Below are 18,363 nucleotides of genomic sequence, written 5' to 3'. Positions count from 1 at the left end.
AGCTGGTCGAAGGTGTAACTATGGAACAGCAGGTCCGAAATCAAATTTCATTTTTTTGTTATAAACTATATGACTGTAGTTTCCATTGTACGTACGGATTCTTTGATTGAAAACAAATTTTTTGAAATACGCTCGAAAAACTGTCCATCCTATCCGGGGATTTTCGAAACTTTTCTTCCAAAGCGCACCATTTTTACAAAAATAATTTGTTCAAGAAATCGATACGTACAACGGAAACTACACTCATGTAGTTTATATAAAAAAAATTAAATTTGATTTTGGACCTGCTGTTCCATAATTACACCTTCGACCAGCTCGCGTGGGGGGTCTAGATGATTAATTAATATATTAAAATTTACGGATGCTTTCCTAATTATTTTTTTTTGTATAGCCTCTTAAGACAGCGCACTAAACATAGGTAATAAAAATTTTCTATGAAAACTGTATATTATTCCTGGAAAAAAATACTTAAAAATGGCTTACTTTTCGGCCGTCACAGTGGTGTTCCTCCTTAAGTCACACTGTCTCGCGCAATCGCACGATTTGATCCTGTGCAACTAACGAGGGGGTCAGGAGACCCAGAAGAGTGACACGCCGAAGATCCTGGAGTGCATCTGCGACTTGGACGTGAAACGTGCACGAGAACCGCGGCTACTGGCAATTACAACCGCAACCCATTTTCACGAGGTAGCAGGGAGTAGCTGCTACAAAGAGGGAAGGAGGTGGAGCTGGGAGCAGGCAACACGGCATAACTAATGACGAGGAGATAAACGGCTTGGCAAACGACGCGTAACGAGCAAAGGTGCCGTGGAGATTCTGCGTGGAAACCGACCGGAAATTCCCAGGGGAAGCCCCTTGTCAGGAAATTGTTAGGGCCTCGAGCTGGCTCCTCCGCTCTGTCGATGATGGCCCGCGCGGGGAGCACCGAGGAAGGCTCGCGAGAACATTGAAACACGAATTCAGCGATCCTCTCGACCTGAAGCAAATAAAGATCAGAATCGGAGTACTCCGCTTTTACTCGTTTAGAACAGTTGTTAGATACCCCGTCATGTATCATTCGCCATCCGGTATATATTAAGAGGGTGGGCTAGGTAGAAACTTTCATCGGGTTATTTTCGTGCCTACGCGACGTACCAAGGCACGGCTAATTTTTGTCAAGGTCCTCAAGGACCTCGGTTTTTCCCACATCCCCGCAGTCAAGACTGACCCTAACGGTCAGCGAGAGGGTCGCCCGCTTCGTTTTCCGACACGCAACCGAAAGCACCTCTCTGATGTTATAGTATTCGTCGATTTACTTTACGTAATAAACTGTATTAAAACAAATTCGGAGAATCGTTATTTGGCGGGGTCACGACACAGTGTACCCCTTGGGGGCACGCGGTAAAACTTTGGGGGGTACTCCGCGAGAGCTCGGAAGTCGCTAGTAACTGTAAGATAGTGCCACCCTGTGTGTTTATATGTGTCACTCTTTGTGTTAGATATACGTAATTTATGAATACAAAATTTAATGTACTGTTTTATTTTATTCCCACTGTTATACTACAACTACAGTGTTGGCTATATGTACAACGGGTATAGTAGGCATCAAAACCGGCTTCCCTTTGGAAATTTGGCAACGTTGCATGTCACTAGGCATAGCGCAGCGGTTTTAGTGACATGCAACTTTGCCAAATTTCCGAAGGGAAGCCGGTTTTGACGCCTAGTGTACTTGAAGCTTAAGGGGTTATACCTAGTCAGGCGGCCGAAAAGAGGCGAATATTTGTGATTTTTTTTTGAAGAAACGGAAGCGTATAATTTTACAGAACTTTTTGCGTTTCAAAGAGCAACATTTAAAGAACATTTGGTAATTTTTTCGTAGAAAAATATTTACGTTTATAATAAAATAAAATGCGACATCCAAGAAGCATTTTTAAAAATTTGGTTTTGCGGTGAGCATTGCCATTCGGAACCAGATTATCTAAAATCAAAAAACAAAAAAGATTTCGTTAGTATATTAATGTATCCTCAGGTTGACGGAGAGAATTTTCCGAAATATTAAGTTAAAACAACATGGCAGCTATTTAAAGTTGAAATCCTGATTTTTTCCTGCAAAAATTACGCGAAAATATCAGAATTTCAACTTTAAATAGCTGCCATGTTGTTTTAAATTAATATTTCGGAAAATTTTCTTCGTCAACCCGAGGATACATTAATATACTAACGAAATCTTTTTTGTTTTTTGATTTTAGCTAATCTAGTTCCGAATGGCAGTGCTCACCGCAAAACCAAATTTTTAAAAATGCTTCTTGGATGTCGCTTTTTATTTTATTATAAACGTAAATATTTTTCTACGAAAAAATTACCAAATGTTCTTTAAATGTTGCTCTTTTAAACGCAAAAAGTTCTGTAAAATTATACGCTTCCGCTTCTTCAAAAAAAAACACAAATATTCGCCTCTTTTCGGCCGCCTGACTAGGTATAACCCCTTAAAAGGTTGGGAAACCACAAGCTGGCAGTTGACATGTATTAAAGAAGGAAAAAGATACAAATTTTATGCATTTTGACACTTGTCGTACAATCACAAAAGATGCAATGTTATGGTAGGGTACTTAAAGCAAATGTAAATATGTAATTTTTATATTATATAGCAAAATGTTCCAAAAATATGCCAATGTTCTCCCAGTTTACAGTAGCTACTTCCTAATGGAGAATGTTTTAGAGAATGCAGTAAGGTATTTCCACGTGAGACACTCCTGTGGTCAAAAGTGATCGAATGAAGGCTCTAATTTTTACAGTTAGAACTTCATCTTTAAGAATAAGTGTGAGTAGATGGTGCAGGTTTGACAAAGGACTATGGGTATACTGTTTTTACTACTTCTGCGTGGTGTTCTTGAGGACAGCTGGCTGAATATGAGGTTAGTTCTGTATTTAGAGCGATTTCAGGTTCCGGACCAATGTGCCGAGGCTTTATTCGCACGGTTTTCTAAAGTGTGGAGCACTACTGACCAGGGGTCGAATGAAAATGTTAACTTTTATAAACAAAAATTATTTATGGAACCCTTAATTTTTAAATCGTTTATTTTCTGTTTTAACTTAACTTTGTACATTAACAATTTAACTCTGTTGTAAGAATTCAGTTTTAACAATTATTTTATCTTTGATTAATAAAAGTTCTGGAGCATCCTAAACTTTCAAACAGATATTTAAGGGTAAAATATAAAAGTTAGGAATACTTCTTTAATTAGTATTATTTAAGGAACTCGAAGCAGGATAAATATAGAAGAGAAAGCGTATTGTGATTTTTATATAACTGTTTTCACCGAACGGCTTAAGGCTTAAAGTTTCAACTTCGAATCTATGTACCCCACAATATTTTCAAGAAATCTGGTTGTCACAACTTTCACTCTTTCACAGTAGAATAAATGTTCTTGTTCAAGTAGAACTTTTTTCTCCTTCAAGAAAATAAAAGTTTCTTATTTACACAAAAGTGAATGGAATAAAAGTTTCATATAATACACTGCATTTTGTAACAGTTCTCTTGGAACAGAAAAGGTAATAGTCACAAAGTTACAGTTATTTCATAATTAATTGAAAATTTTAACAGTTTCGTTCGATCCCTGCGACTGACCAATAATTGTTCACCGTGGCAACTATATTTCATAGAAATTGTCTACATTCTCAAATTCGTGATGAAAGATACAGATCTATTACAAAAAAATTCATGCCTTTCGACCAGTAATTTTTTTGCTCAAACCTCTTTTCTGTTCCCAAAACTTGCAAAATATTGGCAATTTCAGCCTCAGGTAACAAAAATAATTTCAACTCCCCCATTTCTAAATTATATTAGTATTATATGTGCCGTTTATTTTTAAAGTGGCGTAAGTCCATTTATGTTCGAATCGAGATATTCAAGGGTTTGCGTTGGATTAAATTTAAAAATATGGGTAACAGATAACATAGTAATATAATGTTTTTGGGTTTCCAAGGGTGTCAAATTTATCACCCCAATTAGCATAATTAACATTATTTAAGAAATAATATGTGTTTGATGGCTATGAATGGACTTACGCCACTTTCAAAATAAATGGCTCATATTATATTATATCTAGCGAGGATTTGAAAAGAAGAGGGATAAAAAAAGACACCGAAATTCACTGCAGAGTGTAACGAGCTCGCCCCTGCAGATTCGTTAATTTCGGCAGCAGTCGCGCAGTACATATGGCGCCTAAGTAGTTCTCGTGTTTATCAGTTAGCTTCATTGGACACGACCGAACTCGTGAGTACCCTTTACCCTTCCCCTGCGGATACGGGCTTGATAACGGGGAATTAAGTCTGGAGATTAGCAGTTCAACTTAACAAATTTGGCGCTTCGTAAGTACAGCGGGCTTAACTTTCCGCTTAATTCAATTACCAGCCAGCGATCATCCCCCAACCACTTTAAAAGACGACCCCGCCGTCTTTAACACCCTCTAACGCGGGGCCCGGGGCAGGGACCTTGCAAAATGATGAATTTTACATGGCATTAGAAAACAAATCGTTATAGTATACAAGGCGTTACAAAATCAGAGTAACGAACTACAGTAACGTAGGTGCACAATCCAATTTGAAAGCTTTAATTTGAGAACGAAGCATCACGGAAACTGTGTTCACATGAAGTTTTTTAATAGCGTAAAGAGTAGGCAATTTTTTATTGCCTCCATATTAGGAACAACCTGTATCACAGTTCTATTACGTCTTATAAAATAAAAAATAATTATAAAACAATTTTAAAACAATTATAAAATAATTTTAATCTCAAAATTATTATAAAATAATTATAAAATAAAAATAGTTACAAAATAAAAATAATTATAAAAAAAAATTGTTACAAAATAAAAATAATTATAAAATAAAAATAGTTACAAAATAAAAATAATGATAAAATAAAAATAGTTACAAAATAAAAATAATTATAAAATAAAAATAGTTACAAAATAAAAAAAATTATAAAATAAAAATAGTTACACAAAATAAAAATAATTATAAAATAAAAATAGTTACAAAATAAAAATAATTATAAACTAAAAAAAATTGTTACAAAATAAAAATAATTATGAAATTAAAATAGTTACAAAATAAAAATAATTATAAAATAAAAATAGTTACAAAATAAAAATAATTATAAAATAAAAATAGTTACAAAACAAAATAATTATAAAATAAAAATAGTTACAAAATAAAAATAATTATAAATAAAACTTGTTACAAAATAAAAATAATTATAAAATAAAACTAGTTACAAAATAAAAATAATTATAAAATAAAAATAGTTACAAAATAAAAACAATTATAAAATAAAAAATACTATTCTCAAACGATTATATCCTCATGCAGTCGCCGATGCCCATTTGCTCCACAACTTTTTAGACAAATAGGAATCCGTATTTTGCATGTTCCTCAGTTTTGAGCGGATGAATGGAGAGCGAGAAGAAAGGGGAGAGGAACGGTCAGAAGCTTTCGTTGAACCGTCAGGCCACACACACGCATGAATCCATGCACACGGCGATTCTCCCACCGCACGGTACCAACGCCCGCTAACATTATGGGATTAGGCACTGTTATCTGTTTAGTTTACGAGCAGAACGCATTCGGACTGTCGCGAAAACGCGGAACGGTACCCTCGAAAGATGTACGCGGCGCATCGTCCTCGCGGAAGATCCACCACACGAGGTTGCGTGCACTTGTCGCGCCTGGTCATCCTCTTCTTGCTGGCAGCGAACGGTTCCAACGCATACCTGAGTCGAGTGCAGACCAAGTTCGGCCAGATTCAGGGATTGCTGAGCAGAAGCGTAAGGGGCAGGCTCGTGGCGCACTATTTGGGCGTCCCCTACGCGCAGCCACCTGTCGGCGACTTGAGGTTCAGGGTAAGTTCTCGAGACTCTGGAGGAACTTTCAACGTTCCCCTTCGGGTTAAGATTTGCTATCTCTCCTAGGTCAAACGAGTGCGTTTGGTCTGTATTTTATCTTAATATACAAAGCAGAAAGTTTTTATGTGTGTGTGTGTTTCTCTGAGCCTAACAACTTGCGAACGGTAAGCTCTTGGATCACGAAATGTGCCTCAGCTCACTATGCCTGGCTAATTCAGGTGAAAGTAACTATTTTCACTAAAAGAAACTAAGAAACTTTTTTTTTATAAAATCAGAATGTAAATTCTGAGCGAAGTTGGGTAGTAAAGCTAGTATGTTCAATAAGTCTGAATAATTTATTTGGTGGTAGTTTGTTTTGGAAACCTCATTTTGTACCATCAATAACTGTGAGTGTATAGGTATTCATTCAGAAGTAATAGTGACTTTCAAGCATGCTACTGTATCTTCAAACGAACGGGGGTAATAGTCAGGGTCTGATCTAGGGGGTGCAAGCAGAGCAACTGCCTAAAGCGGCAAATTTAGGGGTAGAAAAATTAGTTATTTGGTAATTTATTAATATTACATTTTTTATAAAACAAAAGGCTTTTGTTATTCTACAAATACCTAGAGGAAATAAAATTATTGACACTAATAAGTTGTAGAATATATATGAATTTAAAATAAAATGAAAACAATACGTATTTATATTTTTGAAGTAATGTTAATAATATTTTGATTAATTGAATATGTGAAAATATTTTGTTTATAATTTTTTGCATGCATTTTATTTTATCTTCATGTGGTTCATTGTCGGTTTATGATTTATTGCAAATAGTTAGATTAATTTAATTATTGGAGAGTAATGGAATTTATAAGTTGTATTTAATATGAATTGAATATTGGAATTTTTATTTATTGGTTTATTAAAAATATATAAGACTCACTCACTGTTAAAAACTATATTCTAAAATAATTATTTATAATTAAATATAAATTCTATTGAAAGATTTGCTCCCTTGTAAGTTTTGTTTATGTTAAATTAAGGATTTCCTTAGTATTTATGCTCTAATCCCCAACTAATTCAATCTCCAAAGCAAACCTATCGCGATAGTTAAATTTTCAAGGCTACATAGTTATTATCATCTGTAGACAATTGAAACAAAAAGCACAATCGTTTTGAAGTCTCATACTTAAACAAAAGTTTAATCTATGAATATATGAAATGTTTTACATATTTTGTGGTGTGTTCTTGGCAGAGTCCACAGCCTTGGAACCACACATGGAACGACATATACGAAGCTTTACAAGATGGCCCCATGTGCTTGCAGCTCGATTCCAGAGGAAAGTCCGTGGGAAGAGAGGACTGTTTGTATCTTAATATTTTTGTACCCATGGTAAGTATTTCTTTGGTAGCTCTTTTAACTTCAAATCACATTAATATTAACAAAGGCGTAGTCAGGTGAGCAAAGGGTGGACACCCCCCCCCCCCCTTTGGAACAGGAAAAAAATTAGTCATTCGTCCAAAATTAAATTAATTTATTAAAAATTAAAAGTCAATTAAATTGTGAATTATAACTACATACATAAATTCAAAATTCAGTTTCACTATTTATTGCTCCTCCCTAAATGAAATCCTAGCTACGCCCCTGAATATTAAGTATTTTCAATAATACAGCGCCTGAAGATTTTGAAAGAAAATTTATAAAGCTGGAGGCACGGTATAAATTGGAAAACTGTGAACCCACTAAATGGGAATATTGAAAATCTGATTCGTGTAGGTAGATGGCGTAGGGTGGACCACAATATTCGTGAAAATCGAGTGAAGGTTCCTCGACTAAAAATATATAAAAAAAAACAGAATAAAATTTCTCGGATAAGTCTCCAATTCGGGGATAATTGTTTTTCAGAACGCGGTTCACCTCGGCTACTCCGCGTATTTTTAAAATCACTTTTCACGAAAATGGAGGCTCCTATGAAAAAAGGTTTTTCCACATTTCCCAATGCTTTTTTTTCCAACGAATTGTTTTTCAAAAGTAAAAAGAAAACTGGAGACACTTGTGAGAGTAAATAAAATACTAAATAAATAATAAATGAAACTAGAATAATGAAATTAAAAAAACGTCACAACATATCCTATGACTAAATTTTAATATACTTTACCCATTTCCTTCGGGGTGACCATTGAAAAAGGATAAATTGAATAAAGTAATTTATTGATTAAAGTAGTTACTTAATTCGTCAATTAAAATAGATACGGAATATTTGCAGGATTTAAATAGTTAATAGGTCATCTTTTTATTTTTAAATGAGATGCTTAACACAAATTTACCTTTCGGTATGAATTCTACTTGAGAAGCTTTCAAAACGTCAGTTTTTGTACGGCGGAACATTGAAATGAAACTAATTTTGAAATTTCGCGTCGGGCGCTTTCGCGGGAAGATACGCAGGCAATTGCAGTGTTTTGCAAAAGTTTCACTAGTAAAATGGTGCTCGAGCGCGCCAAAACAGAACATGAGCTCGATTGGTTCGCAAGGTCCACTTGCGATTTAATTAAATTTAAGCGATTCAAGGTGATGTTGTCATACTCTGACGCACTGTTTTGTACAATCATTTGCATATTACGTGTTCGACTCAGCCAGGTTGAATCAAAACATGAAATAAACTGAACCGATCCAACTGTAGGACTTTGTTTACGCTTATTCAAGTGTTTTCAGTTGCTCTCTCAGTTAACAATAAACAACAGCTAGATCAAATATGTGAACCGTAAAAATTTTTAAAAAATCGGTTTCAATATGGTGAGGGTGGTATTATGAAAAATGTAGGGTGCCTCCTGAACAAGCCATTTTGCGTTCAGCGTGTGATAAACGTAGGGGAAATGTTGTCTAAAACGATCCCACGGGGTAATGTTTGTATCTTCGATATTTTTGCAAATTTTGGACACTAATTTTCAGGAAACATTTTTTTTATCTTTTTTGCACACCTCGGTATATGCTCCCACCCCCTTAAATGTTTAAAAAATAGTCCTCGAAAATAAAAATTACAATTTTTCCCCTTCATAAATAAAAAGTGTTCGAGAAGGATTTAAACTTTCAAAATTTGAAAAATAAAACTTTTTTTTTAGTTTTGTGAACTTTCTAAGAAAACCGTTTGTCGCACGAGGAAAAGTAATAGGACATAAAAAATGCTCCTTGTCTGGATCTACAACTTTTGTTTCACATATTTTTTTATGAAATCAATAACTTGGAGTATGTTATATAAAATCGACTTTGTGAGGTGTTAAATAATTATTTAAATGTTCAAGGGCCCAGGGGCACCTTTTCCCTTTATCCGATCGGGCTTAAACTCTACACAGATTTGTTTTTTATTTTTTGGAAATATTCTGGGGGGAGCCCCGAAGAAAATCTTGAAAAAATGTTCCCTAATGTACGTACAATTAATAAAAAAAAGTATTTGGACGCGTTTAAAATCGCATAACTTTTTTAGAATTGGTCGAAACGACGTGAGTTTTTTTCAGAAGCTAGAAAGATTAGTTTGCTAAGTGACGTGTTTCGTAGTTTTCATATACTATGTGTTTTGCCGTGGATTGCAAAAGATTGAAGGTCAGGTTTAAGGGTTGTTCGGGTGCTCGAATATTCGAGTAGCTTTAAATTCGGACCGAACCGAGTACCCGAAAATTTCGAACTGCTCTAAGTACATTCGGGCCGCCCGAATAAATTCGAGTAGGTACTCAATTCTCGTCGAGTCGCTCGAAAAATCTCGAGTAGGTACTCGGTTATTTTGAGCCGCTCAGTTTTTACGGTACTCGGCTCGGTTCGGTTCTTCGAGCCGAGTCAGGCTCGGCTCACTTTTTTTTCGTGTATTCGAACAGCTTTAAATAAGAAATAATTACTAAACAATTGTAGGCATGACTTGCGAATCGCAACCGACATAGCAAGAAATTGTTTCATAAATTTTAACCCACCGTATTTCTACCCGTTTCCCATGAATTATTGATGAATTCCGGTTGGCCGTATTTCTATCTGTCAAGAATTTCAGTTGACCGTATTGCAACCTCTCACGAATTTCGGTTGAGAGGAAACTCTTGATCGATTGTCGCTCGCCAATTCCGGTTGAGACGACCGTAAATGCGGTCGTCTCACTGACCGTGACCCTGACCGTAACCGAAATTATATCGGTCACGAATCCCTGCTTTTCCAAGCAGGTGTTTATTCTACTTAAGGGGGTAGGTTACCCCCAATAGCCCAAAATCAGGCCCATCTTCGAACGCACATCCTGAAGTAATAAATGAATATAGAGATAATTTTTTTTCAACATTTTAAGCGTCATTTCGTTGACTTTAATGAGCAAGAAGAAAATTTTAAATATATTTGTAGGAAAAAAAGTTATAAATATAAATGTGAGAGCGTGTACGCGATGCACCGTTTGACGGTGAACACGATTCTGGACAGGTGAATTACCTGAGACATGAACTAAAGGCATTTTTATAATTTGTAAGACAGTATCCATCTTGTGCAGGAAGTAAAATTTGTTAAAAAAAATTAATACAATTTTTATGTTGACGTTTCTGATTTTTTCCTTTTTTGTAGGAAAAATATTTTTTATCTTTTTTTTAAGAATTTATATTGGAAATGTGCTCCCAATACATGGAGGGGAATAGTTTCCAGCAACTCCCTGTAAATTTTCATTCAAAACGTTCGAGCGGTTTTCGAGATTTTTTGTTCGCCGTTTTGGAAAACGTAGTTTCTGGGAAATCGCGTTTAAAGTTGGACATCGTTATCCGATCTCATGTGCAGGCTCGTACATTTTTTACTGTAATTCCTTCATTTTTTAGAATTTCGGGGTCCAGTTACGCTCAAAATACGCAGAAAAGGTGTAGCTAGCGGAATATGCGAACATCCTAAAAACCAATTTTCGAAAATTTTGAGGGTAACCTACCCCCTTAATTTACGTGAACGAACCTGTGAGTCACTCTATATATATAATAGCGTACTGTTGGAGAGAGTTCAAAACAAATATAAAGAAAGCTTTGAAGGTGAAAGTTTGTAGTCCGAAATATTGTTTTTGTTTGCTGGCTACGGGGGAGGCGGAAATAGCGACGAGAACAAATTGGTTAGCTGGCAATCAAACATGTTCCAGGATTTCCTTCCCTCCGATCCCCATTTTCGACACTACCTATCCGATCTACGACTCGCTCTGTTTATCTGTACATTTATAAAACATTAATTATATATTATAAATTATCCACCCTGACTGTTAATTAAGTTTGCAAGTGTCTACTATTTATTGAGCTACACAGATACTGTTCAGATATTGGAGGTAATAATGTGAACTCTGCAGCTTTCAGAGAAGTGTTCAGGGGACAGTAAACTTCCGGTGATGGTGTTCATACATGGCGGGAAATACATGATCGGAAGCAGTGACAGTCGCCTGTATTCTCCGGAGTACTTGATGGATCAGAACATAATTTTAGTCACGATCAATTATCGCCTTAACGTTATGGGTAATTCTTTAGCCATCAATGCATTCCATATATCGATAGTCATATCACACAAGAGCTAATCTGTCTGTAATTTTATTTCAATTATGAAAACCAAATTGAGACAATCGTGACCTATTCTTTTTATAGAAATCGGAACGTCCAAATCGATGTCAAAATCCATGTCAAATTCAGTGCTCTGAACTGTCCCACTTTTGGATAAAATTAGGATTTTTTGGCAAGTCTAAAATATTTGGAAACCAATTCTCTGTTTTTAACATACTTCACTCGTTCAATATGGACACAAGAATCAAATTAAGTTTGGGATCAAAATAAAAATTTAATCGTATAAATCATACTATTTAATATAGATTAACGGAATATTCTATACTCTGGCAGAAAATTTTAAATGATTCGGTTTTTAAAAGCCGAGTCCAAAACACCGGTTTTATATAGATACATACTAGAATTAATATCTAAAAATCAATTAATTATTTAATTAAAAACGTTAACATTTTGACTTGAAATCAATGAAATTTAAGATTTATAAAGATTTATAATTTATATTCTGTACGAATTTTAGTTGTTTTATTTATTTAATTTGATTTTGCATGCAGTATATTTTTTTTTTAATTATTTGGTTTTGCATAGATAGAGTACATTTTATTTTGTTATATTTTTGTAATTCCATAAATATTAAGAACCTGCAAATTTTTAAAATACCTAACTATAAATATTTCTTTACTGTTGTAATTACATTTTTTTGTAAAATTTGAAAACTGGTTTAATCGGTTTTTTGAGAATAGTGAGATTCCAAAACCCGTTTTTGTATGAACAATTCTACGATAATCCTCATTTTCCGTCATCTGACACTTCAAAATTGACAGATTCTTCTTTTACTTCTTTTACAAAAACTTAAATCGCAATAAAATCAACGACTCGCTGGCGGTGGCTTTCCCTTCCATAAATCACACCAAATGCGATATCTATGTTTGCCCCATGCTACTTTATCCTCTACTTCGACAGACGAGGAGCGTAACCCTGTACGCAGCGTTGCCGGGAAACATCTGCGGGACAAGATGTTTCGCGGTGGGGGAAGACCTACAGGAGAAGTGGTAATGTGTGCGTGAGACCCCACGATGGGCGACGAACCGACGCCAGCGCCAAGCCAAGTGATGCCATGCCGAACCTACGTCGACAACATATTTCCCGGCGACGCTGCTTGGCCGTGATGTCATTTCGTGGTGGCGTCACTTGGCTTAGCTTGGCGCTAGCGTCGCCACACGCACGCATTACCACCACTCCTGTAGGTGTTCCCCCGCCGCGAAAAATTTCTGCCAGTGAACGACGGGAATCCCGTACGCTCGTGCCTCTAAAAGCGGTGGGGGAACTCACGCATGCGCGCGATGGGCGCCGCGACGTCGAACCAATCAACGCCACGATGGGAAACGATAAGAAACGAAACGACGCCAGCGCCAAGTCAAATCAACTACCAAGTAAAGTGAGGCCGCGGTCAACCAGCGTTGCCAGGGAATCGGTTGTCGACGCTGGTTGGCTGCGGCCTCACTTGACTTAGCTAGTTGGCTTGGCTTGGCGCTGGCGTCGTTTCGTTTCCCATCTTCGCGGCGCCCAGCGCGCGCATACGTGAGTTCCCCCACCGCTTTTAGAGGTACAGGCGTACGGGATTTCCGCCGTTCACTGTTTTGTGCTGAAAATGTTTCCCGGCAACGCTGCCTGTACGTTAGCGCAACCAGATGAAAAGTATTGTGGTGGGGATAGCTCCGCCTCAGTGGCCTTGAGCGGCTAGTTGATTTTGTCGCGCCTATAGAAACCATTCCACCCCTTATTTCTCATCGTTCCTTCAGGATTCTTCAGCACGGCGAACGGAGTCACCCCGGGTAACTACGGTGTGAAGGATGCCCTAATGGCCCTGCGATGGATACACGAGAATATCGGGGCCTTCCAGGGTGATCCAAATTCCGTGACGTTATGGGGTCACAGCGCTGGAACTGGCATCACTCACATTTTGGCCCTTAGCAATAAAACGGAAGGGCTGTTCGGTAGATACATTCTACAAAGCGGAAGTGCTCTCGCCCCTTGGGTTATAAAATCGAAACGCGGAATACGAGATACCTCCCTGGACCTGGCGACATTGGTGGGTTGTCATCCTGGGCGAACAGAGGAGAACACGGAATCAGCGACTGACAATCTTTCCATCGGAAATTCTACGACGGAGTATCCTAGGGAGATGATTAAGCGAGAAAGCTTTGACGCGATCGATAGGAACGAGTACGATGAAGAAGAGGATGAAAAGATGATGCGTTGCATGAGAACAGTTGGCGGGAGTGTGATCGTCAAGGCGATGAAACATTTGGTGAGACGCTGGATCCTGCATTTACCTCTCATTTGACTTAGATAGTCTTTATGAAAAATATTCTACAGGGCGTATCAAAAGTGGTGGACACCGCTTTCAGGGATGAATTTGTAATAGAAACTTGCCGCAAAATTGTTTGTAGCATTGAAAATTAAATTATGTGCCGCAGGCGCACCGTTTCGACGGAAAAAATTGTTAAAGTTTACCCAAAAATTAGGGTGTAGAGCCACTCACACTTTTTACACACGCTGTACATCTGTAGATATTATCAAAAGCAACTTGTTAGGGTTGCCATTTGGGGGTGACGTCACTGGTTCAGCTATTGTATAAGAATTAATTTTTTTTCGTGCTTATCAAACAGGAAGTGTGGAGGGGGAATCCTTGGTGTATTTTCGCACCTACCATCGAAGATGAATCAGACGACGCCGTTTTGACGATGCACCCTATAGTGATTATGAAACACCGCCTATTTAGAGACATACCGTTTATGATTGGGGTTGTTAAGGACGAAGGTCTAGAGAAATCAATAGGTAATTTTTAAGGAGAACTACAAATCTAAAAAATTTCAAAATTATAAAATTATTTTAGCTACGAAGATACAAAATACTGAATCCCACAGATATATGACTACTTAATGGCAGACGGCAGTGCAAATATTTTCAACTGAAAATTCCTTCTAATTTTAATATTTTTTTTTTCTGAAATGTAACTCGCATACACTGTAAGATAAAGTTCGAATTTTTAATTAATTCTCTCAAAGTTTTCTCTTTCGATTTGTAGATTATTTGACAAATAAAGTAGTCAGGCAAGAATTTCTACACAATTTTGAAGACCTCCTGCCCTACGTAATGGAATTTGACCAAATAGTCGCGAACACATCAGCTTTGGCTAGTACCGTAGAAGATTTCTATTTCCAAGGGGATGTTGCTGAGAACTTTTTGGAAAACATCACTGAGGTACGTTGTCTTTCAAAATGGGTGAAAGATCATCAAACAGATAATTCACTAAACGAAAAGATTTAGGTATATGAATATTATCTGCAATTTATTTTAAATGTAGTTATAAGAAAATGATCTGATTTTAATTTATAAAGTTAATTAATTACTTGTGAAATTCTTGGACTGTTTTTCCACACAATTTGCTTCCGGAACCCTCCGGGTTTCTTATTTCTGTAGCAAAATATAGAAAGTTCTTAAAATCCATGGAATTTTTGGCTCAATCGATGTTGAATAATAATGCTTCTGCAATTTGTTGCAATAATAAAACCATCAATATTCAAAGTTCTAATAACAGGAGGATATTCTTCTACTACTGTGGCCATATTGGCAACCAAGCAGAACATCCTATACAGCAAATACAAAATACTTTTACCTGGAAACTGTCAGTTCTAGACTGTTCTTTGAATTAACAATATTCTTTGAAATATGATTTTTCTCAGTTTATCCATCTGTGTCTTTAATTATGAAACATTGCTTGAATTTTAAGTTTGAAAGATTAAAAAATGAATATAGAAATAGATAATAATTTTGTGTCTAATTTTCTGAAAAATCAATTTTAAGTGAAAAGTTTAGTCTACCTCTGAATTCTAGCTGATATATTTCAGAATAAAAGGCTACAAAATATTAACAAATTTCAAAATGCCCCAGGTAGGGAAGAAAGGCTCGTCACTACCCAAATTAATTTATTTACTTTTATTCCCGAATGTATCGTTGTATGATCCTATATAATAAAATTAAAGATTTATGAGCACGTTCCACAAATGAGAAGGATTGAGTGAAAAATGAGAAGTAAATTTCAAAAAATTACCAATGTTTCTCCTAACCGAATTTTCGGTTCGGTTCGGTTCCCTTTTATTCGATTCGGTCCAAACAAAGCTAGTCGAACGTTAGGAGCTCTTTCCCGAAACTTGTGTCTTAACTTATGGAGAAACAACAAACCTCATCTACAAATTTGAAAAATTTACAGTTATTTGGTGACAATTTAATGATATGGCCAGCATACGAGACATTAAAGTGGCAGGCAGACAACATGAATTCCAGCACTTACTTTTACATCTTTGAGTACGAAGGAACATTCAGCAGCACATTCCGATCTGGGTCTTCCAAACACTATGGTGAGCAAACTTTACCACCCTTTACACAGGGTGGCTCCTAACATTTAAACCTAAAATATTTCCGTTCTTTTTAATGACGCGAGAAAAAGTTTAAGGAATAAATCTTTGCTTCAGAAGGGCAATTATTATGATGGAGAAGATTTTTTTCTCAAGGTCATATTTTCCGAAATTTCAACGTCATCGACTTTTTTTTTAATGGGATGACGTACTTTCATTACTGTAACGTTACATCCAATAAAAAAAACAAATTCAACCATGTATAATATGTTAGCTTTCGAATGACCTTCGGACAAATAAATCAAGACAAGAATTTATGAATAACTCCTCCGAAGGTAATTTGAAGGTCAACATATTATACGGGGTTAAATTTGTCTTTTTATTGACTATAACGTTACACTAATGGAAATAGACCATTCAATTTAAGAAAACGTGGATGACCTTGAAATTTCAGAAAATATAACATTCAAGAAAAAAAATTTCTCTATCACTATAATTGTTCCTCTGAAGTAAGCATTTTTTTTTTTAAACAACGGAGATATTTTAGGATTAAATGCTAGGTGACTCACACTGTGTACTGTTATAATATCAAGGGTGATTTACTTTAAAAAATTCGACAACCCTCGATGCATTTGACTCAAAAGGGATACTATCGAGGTCTCTAGAGCAGATTTTTTTCTCCTTTAAATATGTTGTGAAACACAAAAATCTAATACACAAAGATTTTTCTATTTTCGCCCAATTTCCATTTTAAGGGGTGAAACAGCCCTTCGATGTTCGAAAATCGGTATCTCCCGAATTAAGTGTTCTGCAACTATTAACACTAAATATCCAAGAAAGTATATACGTGTAGGTACTTCAGAAGAAATACTGGTTTATCAATCTGAATTTATTTTATTACAAACACTGGGGAACAGCGAAAATTCAACTTTTAACCGTAATTCATATTTTCACAGAAATTTTTACTACTTATATTAAGAAAAAAAAATTATTCTATCTTACTACTATCTTTTGCATTAACACATTCGCTGCGGGAGTAAATTTTATTGTTCCACAGTGAATGCCATTTTGAATTATTGTATCCTATATGGTTTTCCAAAAAATCATAAATGTGCCACGTTAGAAAATTTGTTACAGAATGCAGGATACATTCCGCAATGTCTTAAAAAAAAACTTTATTTCGTGCAAAAGCACGATATATTATTATTATTAAGAACTGTAAAATATTACTGGATAATGATTACTTGATTAAGATATAAATAAATTATGAAATTCGTGTTTTTTAAAAATATTTCACTCTTCCAGGCGTCTCCCATGTCGATGATTTGAATTACTTGATACCAGTATTGAACAAGTGGTTTAAGGATCACATGTTACACAACACTGAGACCGATGTGACCATGATAAACATCATGACTGAAATGTGGGCCAGTTTTGCAACTAAGGGGTAAGAATAAACACTTCGATCCCATTATAATTTCTTGACTGAATAGTAACAGACAATTAATAGACTGCTGACAATTAAAAGGGTACCAGAAGCTTGGGAAGTAACCGCATGGCCTGATTACAAGCACGCCCATCAGTATTTGCAGTTTGGAATCAATAGAGATCCAGAAATCATCGTGGGATGTAGATATCCAACTGAAAAAATAGCGTTCTGGGAGAATTTGGTGACGAATACGACTCTAGGTGCCATAGAGCTCCATTTGGCGATTGAACCACCATCGATGGAAGAGCAGAAACTTAATAGTAGCATTTCTACTAAATCGGATATATCGTTGGTCTGGTTGGTCACGTCTGCCTTCACCCTGTACTTATCATATGTTTACTTGCTTCCAGAATAGATTTGATAATAAAAAGAAGGTGCGATCACAGCACAAACTTGTGGAAACAGTGGGCAATGCCATTTAATTTATTTTGTGTAGGTACTTCATTTCATAAAAGTAAGTTAATTTTATTGAAACTCTACCTCAAAGTCAGTGCACAGAAAATTCATTTGCATACCATTGAAGATGCACTGTAGACAAGAGTGACTCTAGACAAACGAACGGTATGCTTCATTCGTGCCCAATCGCCATTAAAGGGTGTGAAAACTAACCTCAAAATCAAATAGGCACTCCCACTTTCTCGCGTATAACTCCTAAAGTACAAGAGACAGAAACAAATGTTTCAAACCAAAGTTTAATGGCACAAAAAGCGCTGCAAACTCGAGTTAACAAAATTTTGAAAACAGTTTAAAAAAAATAAATACTTGACGAAAAAAACTTTTTTCAAAATTTTGTCAACGCAAATTTGCAGCGCTTATTTCACCATTAAACTTTTATTTGAAACATTTTTTTCTATCTGTTGTACTTTAGAAGTTATACGCGAAAAAGTGGGAGTGCCTGTTTGATTTTGAGGTTAGTTTTCAGACCCTCGATGGGCGATGGGACACGAATGAAACGCACCGTCGATATCAAAAAGTTTTATTCTATATTTTCGACTTATTATAATAAGAACACCCTGTATGTACACGCTTCCTCCGCACCGCGGTCCGCGG

General features: G+C 36.1%; 2 protein-coding genes across 2 annotated transcripts in view; one reads left to right on the top strand and one right to left on the bottom strand.

Annotated features, from left to right (window-relative positions):
- Heph (polypyrimidine tract-binding protein 1 heph) overlaps positions 1-18,363 on the bottom strand; it is a 793,543-nt gene that overhangs the window by 629,655 nt on the left and 145,525 nt on the right. The window lies entirely within an intron of this gene.
- On the top strand, positions 5,577-17,725 carry LOC143376951 (esterase FE4-like). Its single transcript, XM_076827758.1, has 9 exons — positions 5,577-5,882; positions 7,121-7,258; positions 11,202-11,364; positions 13,206-13,714; positions 14,076-14,244; positions 14,495-14,670; positions 15,680-15,827; positions 17,130-17,271; positions 17,353-17,725. The coding sequence occupies exons 1-9, from the start codon at positions 5,646-5,648 to the stop codon at positions 17,666-17,668; spliced, it is 1,998 nt and encodes a 665-aa protein (XP_076683873.1). The 5' UTR covers positions 5,577-5,645; the 3' UTR covers positions 17,669-17,725.

This window comes from Andrena cerasifolii, chromosome 15, assembly GCF_050908995.1.
Source record: "Andrena cerasifolii isolate SP2316 chromosome 15, iyAndCera1_principal, whole genome shotgun sequence".
Classification (NCBI taxonomy): Eukaryota; Metazoa; Arthropoda; class Insecta; order Hymenoptera; family Andrenidae; genus Andrena; species Andrena cerasifolii.
The sequence above is the reverse complement of the archived record's forward strand: the minus strand, read 5'-3'. Positions and strand labels throughout refer to the sequence as shown.